The 14,243-nt window shown below is 38.5% G+C and overlaps 1 protein-coding gene across 2 annotated transcripts in view; it reads right to left on the bottom strand.

Annotated features, from left to right (window-relative positions):
- LOC107657917 (semaphorin-6B-like) overlaps positions 1–14,243 on the bottom strand; it is a 145,444-nt gene that overhangs the window by 14,657 nt on the left and 116,544 nt on the right. For both annotated transcript variants that reach the window (XM_016446230.1, XM_016446231.1), the window contains 6 exons: positions 10,077–10,208; positions 9,819–9,968; positions 8,567–8,746; positions 6,173–6,313; positions 4,703–4,780; positions 3,406–3,464 (listed from right to left, as the gene is read on the bottom strand). In XM_016446230.1, coding sequence (XP_016301716.1) covers positions 3,406–3,464; positions 4,703–4,780; positions 6,173–6,313; positions 8,567–8,746; positions 9,819–9,968; positions 10,077–10,208 — 740 coding nt within the window. The remainder of the gene's footprint in view (positions 1–3,405; positions 3,465–4,702; positions 4,781–6,172; positions 6,314–8,566; positions 8,747–9,818; positions 9,969–10,076; positions 10,209–14,243) is intronic.

The following is a 14,243-nucleotide window of genomic DNA, read 5'->3' on the forward strand; positions in this document are numbered from 1 at the left end:
CATATACTCACCATGGCTGCATTTATTTGATCAAAAATACAGTAAAAACAGTAATACTGTGAAATATTACTACAGTTTAAAGTCCCCATGAAATCAAAATTAAAAGTTTTTTTGGGTGTTAGTATCCATATGTTAGTCTTAAGGTTATCTATAAGGCAGTGTGCTCCAAAACAGTGACAAAATTCGCATTTATAAGATATAAGCATTCAAAGCTTGCAGTTCGTCACTTCCGCCAAAACGGCTCAATGTCAATGATTTTTTTGACGTCACATCGTACTTCATCTTCTCATCAAATCTTCTGACCAATCAAACGCTCTCTAGAAGCCGAAGCGCCCACCCCCTGCACTATAAATAGAGCTGAAGCTGCGGCTGAGATCGGTCGCTTGTTCACAGTGTAGTATTTCCTGTACAGTGAATGGCACGTAGTGCACAATGCAGGCGAGAGGGAATGATTCAGACAGTGTATGCTTTCGATTGGGGCAAATGAGGTCTGGTTTCACGTTGTGTCACGTGAACCGCGGCAGCGCGCACAGTCTGATCCGGACTTTGGCTCCAGTCCAGAGATGAGATCGCACGGAGCGGATCATATGCACGAATCGGCATATATTAAACACTTTTAAAACTACACAGCCTCAGCATGATTATGATCACTATTTTGTTTTACTAAGAATACTAAACAGTACCAAAAAAAAAAACTGGTGGAAATATGCTTCAAAAATGATCCATTCAGAACTAAATTACATCTGTTTTGCCAAAACCCCAACATTACTAAATAATGGATATGACCCCTCAAAGTGAACTGCAATTAGCAAAAAAGTGATTTATAACAATAAAAACTACCTAAAGCGCAAACAATCTCTAAGCTGACAACAAAAGTTGATGTCCATGTTATCTGTCAACTAGCCAGTCTGTACTGCAGTTTTACAAAGTACTGGTTTTTGAGAAATGGAGTGAGAATATTGCACTATTTTTAAACTGAGAGAGGTAGAAAGTGCGAGGGAATGAGAAATTGCTTCTGCCATACAGAAGGCAACGGGAGCATGTCAGAGAGTTATAGCAGCACAAGGCCTTTGGGAATTGCAGCAGTGACGGTTCTGTGACACAGGAGACATCAGAGCTTGCACTCTACATCACTCACGGCCCCGTCTGTGCACCCTACCCCACCCCAGACACCTGCCCTCAGTCACGGGCTCCAGCTTGTCTGACAAGACCGAGTCAGAGACGAGATGAAAATCAATTCTTCTCCTCTGCCCCCACTTCCACTGACCACTTTTCTGTCGTTAAGTAGAAGCTGTTAACATCAGCCATCTATACGCCCTCTCGGACATGCATGTGGACATCTGGGGTCATATGAAGTTCAGTTTCATCCAGGGGATCTCCATCACTGAGGCAGCCCCTCGAATCAGAGTCTGTGACCACTTCCCAGCAGGAGATGAAAGCCAGTCACCAGCTACAAACCATGATGGATGCAGTGCTACATCCTTTAAACTGCCCACTTCTCAACCCCTGGCCTGTGTCTCTCTGCACTGCAGGCCCAGGAGAACGGCACTCGAGGAGCGTGATGGATGTGACATGCGGTCTGCTGATCAAAGCCTTGCAGGCAAACACTTATTTACACAAGACTTATTAAGGATGAAGAATGAGACGCTGTCCATGCAAGTCCCCAGTCTAAGAGTCACTAGAGAGACACCCCCCTTTTCAAACCAGCATGAATTTACATGCTGATCAAGACTGGTTTGTGCTGGTTAGTGCTGGTCTAAATCTAAATGAAATAAGATAAATTTACTCAAGAAGCAACACTGCATAAGATATTAAGACTTGTTTTCTTAGATTATTTTCAAATATTATTTTGAGTATGAGTGTGTTTGTCTTGCAGCACTGGAAAATTATTCACTTGATTTTAACTTGTTTATACTTAAAATAAGTGGAAAAAAATATCTGCCAGCACAGTGAGACAAAAAACACCAGTACTGAAAACATGCCTTAATATCTAATGCAGTGTTGCTTCTCAAGTAAATTTATCTTACTTCAAGGATTTATTTTATTTTTTATTATTTACCTCAAAAATGAGCAAGCAGCAATTCCTCACAGCAGACTCGACTCACAATTGATTTTAATAAGTTTTGAGGTTAGCAGATTGGTGAGCTAATAACACAAATATTATACATTGGTAAAATAGTCAATTTTGAAAGAACAAATTACGATACATACAATACTGAATGAAACAGAAGTATAGGTATATGCAATATCATGAATAATAAAACAAAAATCATGAACAATGAAAAATACTTTTACATGATTTATTAAATTATACTTTTTACATAAACATACATTTTTAACTTTTCCAGTTGTATAAATGAACATTAATGTATTACGTATAATGAACATTAATGATGAAGATTAGTATATAGTATAAATTAAATGAAAAATATATAATTACAGATACAAGTAATTATAATTAACTAAACATTAATATAGACTTATAAATGCTGTAAAAATGATTGTTTATTACCTTAGTTCATGATACCCAATGCATTAAAGTTAATGAATTTAACATTCTCTCTCATTGAAACTGATCTCATTTGGCATTCTGGGATTGTGTTCAATGCAAAGGATATAAGCAATGCTGCTTTAGTATTTGGCCAAAAGAAGCTATCTTTGCATCGGGAGCATTCTTTAAAATTTTGTCCAAGTAGACAGCTTACTAGATTTTGGAACCAGACTAACATACGCTCATTTTAAGAAGATAAATTTAGCAAGAATATTGCAGATTCTCTTACATCACATTATTCATGCTGCTGTGACAAAGTTACTATGTTTTTTCCCGACTTACTGATCTTCTCCATTAGGAAACACATTAGCAAATACAGCAGTTGGCCCCACCACCCCATTACTTTCTGGCTTCTGCACCGCAACTGAAACAGGGGCTGGAAAACTTCAAAAGCTCCTGATGAGCAGATTAAAATCCAGCCAGGCAGACATGATCATTATGCAATATTTATACATCCGAGTGTTTGTGGCTCACAGCAGATGAGCGAGGTCTCCTGTGGTGGACCCAGGATTAACGTGCACCAATTTCTGTGCAGAATCAGCGGTGAGATCAAAGGTGTTCTACAGCAAGTGAATATTTCAGACTGAACGATTGATTTGCTGCGATGAACCCCACCAAGAGAGGCTCACCCAGAACTCGACGCTGTTCCAAGATGAACATAATCGGAGATGAAAGGGGAACTATAAATAGAAAGCGCGAGCTGTGATCGCCACGCACCCGAGCTGAGGCTCTTGCCGCAGAACAGTAGCTCAAAATGGGGCGGAAAACGACGGCGGCTGCAGGTCTGACGGGACGAGAGAATGGGAGGTCACAGCGTGAAGAGTTTTATTGTCATAATAAAAATGTTCTCTTACCGTCACAGTCACCCAAGTGAGAAGTGTTTCCGTGCTCGACGTCTTGCTCAAAGGGAAGCCTGTGGTGAAATGGGAGAAAGAACAGTAGTAGAAACATTAATCAGCAAACCACATAAACAGGCCATAAAACTGCACCATCTCAATTACAGTAATGCCTCTGTATTTTCTCTCTCTCTCTCTTTTTTTTTAAAGAAAAACACAATTTTTAATGTTATCTTGAAGGGTACTTCTAAAATGTCTTGGTTTTGTGCTCTTGGTTTCAATAATAAGTGATATTGCACATTAAAAGCTTGTACAGGATGTGTGCAGAAACTCAATCTGCGCTCATGATCAAGTCTTGCAAACAGAGGCATCACAGTGCTCTATTAGAGATGCTCTGTGTTACCTTAAAGCCACATTAATGAAGAAAAATGACTGCAGTCGGCTCACGAATGGCTTTCTTCCAACCGCATAAGTCAAACAGAGGAAAGGCCGAAGGCTACGCACAGCAGAAGCGTGCACCGGGGGACCAGCCTCTTTCCACTACCGTCGGCAATTAGTTAAAGCCCAGGACAACAAGGCAGCCAGGGGTCTTTTACTGCCAGGGTCTTTTTTTCAGAAGATACGCTTACACCCGTGTGGTTAAACGCTTTCTGTGAAATGTCTATAAAATATAATGTTTCTACAAACTGCAGGCGCAGAGCTATAATCTCCAGAACTCCTCTGAGAGAAGATGGCTGAGTTTTTTATACTACAGTGGTGAACCACCCCGAGAATTTAAATGAGCACGCAGATTCCTTCCCGCCGCTCTCCTGAGGATGAACATTAGCCGTATCACAGCATTGAGAAGCACATACAGACTGATAAACAGCCGACAGAAAGTCTCTGAACTTGTTTTGCATATCCGCTGTTTGTGTATATTAGCAAGCGGCAGTAATTAGAACTACTTATTGTTTTTTCTGCTGTGAAATTCAATTGGTGAGAATTTTTCAGTATTATGCGAGACAGAATCGATCCACAGGTTGACCGTCCTTGGTAAATCAAATCAGATCCAGCCAGAGAGCTGTAATTGCATAACGGCACTGAGGTAAAACGGTCTCCACGTTTTGATCTCAGAATACCGGCAGACAACCTGTATTTGCACACAGAACTCAATAAAACCATCTCTCTGAGGAGGGATAGATTTTCACAAGTGTACTTAAACAGAGGCAGAACACAAAAACTAAGATTTTTTTGGACGTGCTTTATCTGAAGATGGAAATCTTGTGTAGGTAAAAAATAGGTAGGTTATGTCGGTAGGTTCATTGCCAAAACTCACCTTGTACCCGCACGGAGGAAAGAGCAGGTGCTTCCTCTGGTCCAGCCGCAGTAGGGATCCCGTGAGGCGATGCAGTTCCTGTGAAAGAACAGAAACCAGCATGAATGGTACCCCTACGGCACCAGACAGTATATAGTTTAATTCCACTGGATTTCATCCAAGTATGATCCAGCTGGTTCAGTGCACACATTAGACGTGTGACATGTGTTAGTGCGCCTCACTGGGCTGCACCGATGGCCCAAGGGCACAGACACAGAGCACGGGCTGGTGACCAGTGATCACAGGACCACAAAACTATCCTAGAGCTGAGAGCTACAGTATAAACAATTGTTGGGATTGTACTAAAAAGGACAGACGGTTCACAAAGACACTAAATGATGTCACTGTTGATATTAAAGTCATATTTTAGGCATAGGTTTAAGTTCTGGATTATTTTAAATAGCTTTATTTAAAACATTACCAATGAGTCAATGGGAGGTATAAACTATACTGTGGCTTATCATAGAATATGGGTTTTATACAATGCAAAAAACACGTCTATAAAAATAACGCATATCTTACAGGAAATAAAGCATACACTGACCTCAATATAATCTGTTATTCACATTTCTCTGGTCCTCCCTTGTTTTTGATTATAAAAGCCATTCTCTTGGGCATTACTCAAAAAGCTATGCGCATGTGTCGTGCATCATTTCTTGCCAGGCTTCCTTAAATGTATCCCAAAGCTGAGATTTATTCATCAGCTTCGATTCAGATTTAGAATTTCCCAAAGGTTTTCAATGGGATTAAAGAACGCCTTCGCTGCATGCGTGGATTGTTATTGTGTTCGAAATTACACGTTCGATCTCCAAACAGATCCTAAATACTGGCCTTGCAAGTGCCAGAAACTGGAGGTTCCTCACAATTGCACGTCTTATTCAAGACTTTGGAAGTTATTTTGAAGCTGTCACACTCTGAAGTGATTTTCAACCTCCTGTCAAAATGCTCGCTAGTCTTCTTTGACCATCCCGGCGCTTTGTATTCTGCATGGTATCTGTCTCGTGGTGCTTTGCAATAATTCACAGACATTGTGACTGTTCAAACCCAGCAAACAAGTAATACGAAATTGACCAGATTCAGCGATTTTATATAATATTTAAAAATGTAAAATAAATAAAATACATTTCTAAATAATATATAATATTTGTAATACAATATAAATTAACATAAAAAATACACAGACTATTTTTTATATAACTTTAATATTAAAATTAACAAATTACATACTGAAAATATTTCAAATAAATATCAAAATGAATTAAAAAAAATTAATATATAATATTTATAATATAATATAAAACAATATATTATTCTACAAATACAAAATAATAATATTAAATTTCTAATTTGATTTATATACAGTAAAAATAACAGACTATATGATATGTCCTCATTTAGTGTGCTAACTAAACGTGTGTATGTGCCACTCACTTCATGCAGCGGGAATAGAGTTGACAGCGTACTACAGGCACTTTGATCACGCAAGAAGGGAAAGCCAGTAGGAGGCTGTGACTGATGCGGTCCAGCGTGAGAGAAAGCAGCTGCCTGGCCTGAGGAGAGTCCGTCCCACACCTGGAACACACACAGTCCAAATCAATTTGCAACAAATTAAAAGAGTGCAGTGAGAAAGTCAAACACAATTTACACCGAGAACACACTCAAACACAGTTTGATGCAGAATGACGTGACACCGAACTTACATTGCTAAGGTCTAAACAGTCAAGCCTAACACAGTCTGATAATGTTTATCTTAACACAATATAATGTTAACAAGAACTAATGAAGCAAATCCTACACAAGCAAAACCTCAAGCTAGCTATTGCATTTCTTTCGCACTATTCTTTTAACACATTAAACATTGGAGCTTAGTTATAAAAGTTCATTTGCCATCTTAAATCTTGAAATTTCAAACCATGTCCATCCATCCATTAAAATAACGGCTTGTTATATAGTATGTTTCTAATGAACTGACACTAACTTTCACCCTCTGAATGAAAAACAGGATGAGGCGTAAAGGGCTTCAGAAAGAAAACACGTGTCATATTAATGTGATATCACATTAATGTGTTTGTCACTTTGTGCTTGGCCCCAGTAACTAATCTGATTGATATCTAGGACTCTGGCAACCACCCACTCCTCTGTGCTTTACACTTCAAATTGGCACTTACCACTTAGAGTATCTCTCTTGCACCTGCCATGCTGGCTAGAAAACACATTTGTTTGTATATATACGCACACATAAATATGGATAAAGAAATGCTTACGATAATGGCCTCGATAGCAGCGGAGAAATCATTAGTACTTTATGCATCGGATCTGAGTAATGAGCCACACTTACCAAAGGCCATCAGAAACGACTTTTGCTTCAAAAAGTCATTTTCCTAATCAGTATTTTAATCGCATTTTACAGAGAAAAAAATTAAAAAGCTGTAAAAACAGATTAACTTGAGAAGCAAATTGATTTAGAGACTAGAAAAACTATGTTGAAAATATAACACAACCAATTAAAAATGAATACAAATAATTACATAACATGTCATTAATGTAATTATATATATATATAAATATGAAAATGTGTAATGTGTATATAGTATGTGTATATACATATATATATATATATATATATAGATTACAATTACAATTTTAGTTTTATAATCTATAATATAGATTATTATAGTTTATTTTATTTTTTGTTAATTCACCTTTTTTTATTTAGTGAGAATTAATCTCACTAAATTAACACATTTAATTAACACATTTAATTAAAAGCCCTAGTTGAAAATTGAGTTGTTTTAGAGACGAACAAAAATTAATGAATGAATCATTGCAGTCGTACTGCTCCATTTTTAGGCAGCCAAAAACAGTGACGAAAGATAGAGAGAGAGGAAGAGAACAGACAGAGGGTGAGATAAAGAGGTGCAACTGGCAAGTTTAAACTGATTTAAGAAGAAAAAAGCAGCCTCTCTTGACACATATGAGTAGGAGAGCAAAACAGAAGACGTAAGAGATGAAAATGAACCACTGCTATAAATAGATCACAGAAAACAAGCGAGAAAAAAAACTATTAGGAACAAAAAAAGACACAGATTCTTAAAAAACGGCAAGATAAAAAGGAAAGAGTGCATAAAAAGAGATTGACATCAATTAACACTAGCTTCCATTCTAATTATGTCATTGTCTTCGCTACAGTGTCTTGATCGATATGGATGATGACACAGGCATTTTTGAACCGTTTCTGTCGGTCGCGGACTCCCTGACCCTGCGCGTGTCAAACAATTTACCACTTCACCACCGCGTGATGAGAGATGGCAGAGGTTATGCAAGGCCAGCATGATCGGAGCCTGATCTGATTACTCCATCTACACTCCCCTGATTAGCTGGCTTCCTGCTGCGCTAGACACAGCTAGCACTGTCAAAGCCGTCACGCTCTCACATACACACTCCTGTTCTGATAAATTACACGGAAATTCATGATTCATGTTGATTCATGTTTTATTAAGGGTGTTTGTTTTGTTTAGCTAATTTGGTGTTTGGAAATTAACCTGATTTACCATGTTTTTGGCTTAGTGTGTAAAACGTTTCATCATTTTTTGAGCTAGAGAGTGTGTACAGTATGCAAGGAGAAACAGACTAAACAGCATTTAGTCTGTCTGGATGAAGACGCAATTAACACTTTATCCATGGAAAATGAGTGTTGCTTGCAAACTCCTGCCGCTTTCCACAAGAGATAATGACCAGCTAATGCTCCATCTGTTTACATGCCATGACTTGTGATTCTCTGCATAAAACAATCACCAAAGCGCGTGTTTCAGCATTAACCTCTACCTGTCTGGGTTGTAGCCTTCCAGTTCCTCGAGGAACACGTTGTTGCTGGTCACTGTGTTATCCCTGTTGGGGGTGACGAGGAATTTAAGGATGGTCCCTCGGCTGGAACCCAGAAAGAGGACTGTCTGGTTGCCATAAGGACCAGCATTTGTGTCTACCACCATTTTGTTGAGCTGGTATCTGAAAGCGACAGAAGACAACTTAATTAATTCTCAAATGAGGCTGAGAGGAAAAAAGGTATTAAATTGTAAACCAAAACCTCATGCCAAAATAACAAAATGCACAAATCCGAAAAGCAATTTGCATTGACAAACTGGCATATCTTGAGGAAACAGCCAAAACTGCTCTACTAGAATGATTCAGCTCTCTAAAATAGGACGATCTCCCAGAGTGTTTGAAATGACAAACAACTTGTCACTATAATCTTGTTGTGCCCTGTGGGATGCTGAGAAACCCCAGCTGCTGGAACCCCATAGTCTGAAGACTGAGATTGGACAGATACTAATGCTAGCAGATGTCACAGCTGGTCGGTCAAATGTTTAGCATGGATCTTAATGAAGAAAAGAATGATGGGGAGAAGTTAGCAGCTAAATTTAATGCACATTATGTGTTCCTTTGCTTCAAGTTTGTGAAGAATCTGAATGCTGAAGCTTGGTTGAAGTCATTTCTTGGTAGTCTAGAAGGTTGACCTGATAGCTCATCTAGAAGCACTAGTCCACTTTAGACCAATGACAAACCAGAAACCGGGGGCATGAACTGAGAAATAAAAGTTCCCTTGATTTTTTCACATTGTACTATAAAAACATCCTGTAAGTTTTAGAGCTCAAAACTTTCTAGCTAGTCTAAAAACAGCTTATATTGAAGCCAATCTGCAAAAACGTCAGCTTGTGGAATGTGCCACTCTATGATGTAAAAGTGCAACTAGACACTGCCTCTGCAGAAGAAGATCAACGCGTGCTTCTACAACGCTGCCTGTTTAGCCCCACCCACCGATTCACTTATGTAGTGTAAATAACAAGAGAGGCAAACGCAGAAATCAAACTATAAAGATGGCTCTGAAGACAACAGGATGCTGTGCAGTGCCAAGAACAAAGTCTTTGCTTTGCTTTGCTTTCCTTTTGATCAAAAAAAATCTTGATAACATTATAAGGGGGCCGCAGAGAACAGTACTAAAGAATAAGAAAATGCAGTTCATGACCCCTGTAACAGTAGAGAATCTGGTCTAGGACATCTGAGAGAAAGTTGTCCTCACCTGACCATGGTTCTAACAATCCATGGTCTCTGACCAAGTGATGGGACGGCTTCATCCATCAGCGGATGGGTCTTGACAAAAGTTAACATGTCATCAGGGAAAGAATTGGAGGAATTGAACTTGGAGCCTTGTACGGCACAACCACCCGGCCTGAGAAATTCACAAACAAAGCACATTATTATAAACTTTTTCACTGCAGGTTGGCATTTGAGGACATAAAACACTCTCTAGAGTTGTAAATGTCATTTCACTCAGTACCTCGGTTTGGGCACAACCTCATCTGGAACAGGTGTCCATATCGACTCGGGCGATTTCTGCTCTTTAAATCTTCCATCAAACACTCCGGCCAGCTGCTCCATGTCGAAAGCACACACTGCAGAGCCAGGAATACTGCAAAAAAAACAGCACAAATGTCCTTATTACGTGATATCCTCAGACCTGTTCTTTTTCCATGATACTGCTCTGAGCTGGAGGAGGCTTGCAACACAAAAAGGATTTCATTTATCACAAACATGTCGAAAAGACATCAGTTGACAGCCTTGAATAGATCTGTACAGTGGGTAGTTGGACAGACGTTTCAAGGCAAACAGAGCAGAGAATATTGTCCAGAGCTGTCACCGGAAACCTTGGGTGACTGCAAGCTCTTTCACTTACTGACCTTTTCCTCCCACAGAGGATCTATTCAAGAATGCAGCGGTACACAAACGCAACTGTGAGAAACATACTTGGGTTTCTCCAATAATAATACAAGTGGCACAATAGAAAGCCACATGATGAGTCAGAATTCTTCATAAGGTGCCTGTCCATAAACCATGTCCAAGACTCATTTATAGATGGTGTGCAAGGTCACACACACAAACACCATCAGGGTAACACACATGACACTAAAATGGCACAATAACCGTTAACTAAATAAAATAAAATTGTCTATATAAAATATAGTTGTATGTGATGTGTCATGCAGGGAATTAAAAAAATTCACTGATGCTCAAGAAGGCAACATGATGCATTAAGAGCCTGGGGGTGTAAAGTTTATCCATTGGATTAACAGTGTAAATTGCACTTGTTTGTTTTTCTGGGAAACCTAAATATCTTATGTGGTTTCTGAAGGGCAGTACTAAATGAAAAAATATGATCTTTAATCAAAATCCTGTTCAAAAGGTTTCCCTTCTTGAGCATCAGTAAGTTTTTCACCTTTTGTAACAGTTGTGTATGAGTTCCTCAATTGTCCTCATCGTGAAAGATGGATGTCACAATCATACAGTCACTGTTGGAAAGGGTTCAAATATGCAGAAAATGAATGTTTCCATGGATGTTAAAGGTTCTTCATTGAACCACTTATGCCAACAAAGAACCTTTTGTTTTAAAAGTGTGGATTATATGTAAACATCTGTTATGTGACACAGCTTATTCAGGCCAGCACTAAAAAAATAGCATGCAATCTCTTATTTTGTTAAAATTATTAACATCTTGAATAACCTGCAAGAGGTATGTAAATGTATGAGCAGAACTATTTGTTTTTTATGCATATTTTGTGAATTTCAGACATCTCTCGGTTTCTCCACACAGCATTTTTTGATGCAATATCTCAAAATTTGCATAAAAATATGTGGATGGAAACCTGGTTAGTGAGAGCACCTCTCTTTCCTCCTACTGTGAAACAGAGCTTCAATCTCTGAACTGTCCTGAAGTGATTTGTCTCCGGAGAAGCGACAGCTTTCAGCACTTAAAGACTTTCTTAAGAGAGAACAGAGAGTCATGCAGGGTGAGTCAGTTCAGTTCTCGTTTACGCCCACTCTCTCTCTCTCTCTATTTCCTCCTCAGATTTCCTGGCACTGACATACTTTGTAAGTACAAGCCACAGCTGTATTCTGTTGAATCCTTGACACAGGTGAGTCGTTCACTCCCTCTGCATCACTCTCTTGAGCTCTATATCTCTCACAATCTTCTCAGTGCTGAAACTCAGATGCAGACTGCACACAGTATCTTTATGTTCCAGGATTCTATAGGATCCAATAAATGACTCCGAGAGACTGGATGGCAGGTTAAGGTCCGGAAAGAGTGACAGCCACACAAAGTCGCCCATAGTGATCTGGGCTTTGTGGACTATGTAGGCGTGCTTGAGTGTGGCTTGCTGGGTTTGGGAGGGAATTAATGTGAGAGTCTGTAAAGCTTAGGGGCAGAAGCAAGGATAAACAGCTGTCTCCAATAGCATTGTGGGACACATCTGTCACGTCTACCGGTTTTACCCTGTAGTGGGTTTGTATGTGCGTGTGTAAAGCCATAGGCCAGATAGCAGCTGAGAATGAACTTCTGATTGACAGTGCTGAAACTGTTCAGATTCAGCAGACACAGTGACAGGACTTAAACATAAGTCAGGCAATTTTCTGACAAGACCTCATTAGGCTCATATCAGCCTGATCATCAATGTCATCAGTCTGACACACTGCAGACCCTCCAAAAGGCCTGACAGGTGAACAACTTGCAGCAGTGGCAGAACACGAACCCTTTTCAAAACAGAATTTCGTAACTTATACATCTTATGTATGTTTCTTATAACATTTCTTTCATATGCCAATTTAGGTAACACTTTACATTAGGGAACACATTCACAGCTTTCCCTAAACAGACTGCTAATTAGTGGCTTATTGATAGTAAGCAAGGTAGCGGTTGTAGTAGTTATGTTTAGGTATTAGCTAGGATTAAAGGATGTAAAAAGCAGAATAAGGCATTAATATGAGCTTTATAAGTACTAATAAACAGCCTATATGCTAATAAGCAACTAGTATATACTGAATAGTTCTAAAATGTTACCCAAAATTATTTCATACACAAACACAACACAAAAATTATTTTCTAAAACAAAGTTTCTGCTAAACTACTATCGTGTCTTACTTAATCTGTTAAATGTGCTATATTGTATTTGTTTTTGTTGCATTATATTATTAGTCCACTTACAGTGATGGTCAACTATCTTACAGTTGTAATTCAGCTTTACATGACAATTTTCTACTCCCAAACATTAATGTAAATAATTAAATAAAATAACTGTTATAACTGGTTTACCAGAATACTGAGTAGCTCCTGATTGTGACCTCAATATCATGAAGATTTCTAAATGACACATTTCAGAAGATTATTTTCCAAAAAGTACTAAATTTACTTGAGAAGCAACATTTCATAAAATATTAAGACTGACTGTATCTTGAATTTAGTTTTATTTAGTCTTACTGCATCAGCAGAATTGTAACTCATTTTTTACTTGTTTTAGGCAAGTGAAAAAATCTGCCAGTGTAGTAAGAAAATACACTCATAATAAAGATAAATTCTCTGAAAACAAGTCTTCACATTTTATATGTTGCTTCTCAAGTAAATGTATCTTTATCTTGATCTTTAGATATTGGAACTGGAAAATATAACAAAAATTCTCACTAAGAAGAAGATTTTTTAGCAGCATTGGCTGGGGAAGGAGGAGGGAAAATCCTGTTTTACATAATATGAAAAATTTGGAATGACATGAGGTTGAGTAAATGATGACAGAATTATTATTTTTGAGTGAACCATCACTTGAAACAAATCTGTACTATATATATGTCAAATTCAAAGATCAGTGAATGCAATCTGATTGAATTACTGTGTGGTCTGCTACAGCTAAACAGAAAAGTTCCTCTGTGTCTCTTTCTGTGCATCTCATCTTGGAGCTCTGTCAAAACACTTCTCCGCTGCTCATTCCTGTACTTGCTCTCCACCTTTATGAGCCTTCGCTGTCTCCACTCTCTCTTTACACGTCCCTCAGCTGCTTCAAACCTGAGCGTGCGCCTCTCCAGCAGATTCAGGCCATCTTTTATTTTCCCTTCAATCTAAACTCTGCATCCTCCTCCTGCATCCACCATGATCCACTGAGAGGATGATCTCACCTGCAGCCTCTCATTTACAACATTCTCACCCTATCTCTCCTGCCCTGCTTGGAGCCTCAGCCCCACACCTCGAAGCATCAGGAGCTCAAATGAGAAGCAAACACCTCTCTCCTGCTTGCTCTGTTTTTGTCAGAGTGAAAACTGTCTTTTGAAGAGAGAACTATTTTTCACTGTACATGTTTCTTGAGTTGAGATATGTAGTTCTTAAGCGATTCAAATGTTCTTGACCAATACTGATCTGAAGAACCTATATATATATATAAAGAGAGAACCACTGTACATGTTTCTTGAGTTGAGATATGTAGTTCTTAAGCGATTCAAATGTTCTTGACTCTTGACCATCTGAAAAACATATATATATATATATATATATATATATAATTTATCATTTGAGTGACCTCCATAAAAGTCAAGTTAAAGTAAATGTCTGTAATAAAATTAACATAATAACATCACATTGTCTCCTTATGAGACGTTACATAGCTTGAGAAGTAATATATGACCTTAT

Source organism: Sinocyclocheilus anshuiensis, unplaced genomic scaffold, assembly GCF_001515605.1.
Source record: "Sinocyclocheilus anshuiensis isolate Anshui unplaced genomic scaffold, SAMN03320099.WGS_v1.1 scaffold107, whole genome shotgun sequence".
NCBI classification, from domain to species: domain Eukaryota; kingdom Metazoa; phylum Chordata; class Actinopteri; order Cypriniformes; family Cyprinidae; genus Sinocyclocheilus; species Sinocyclocheilus anshuiensis.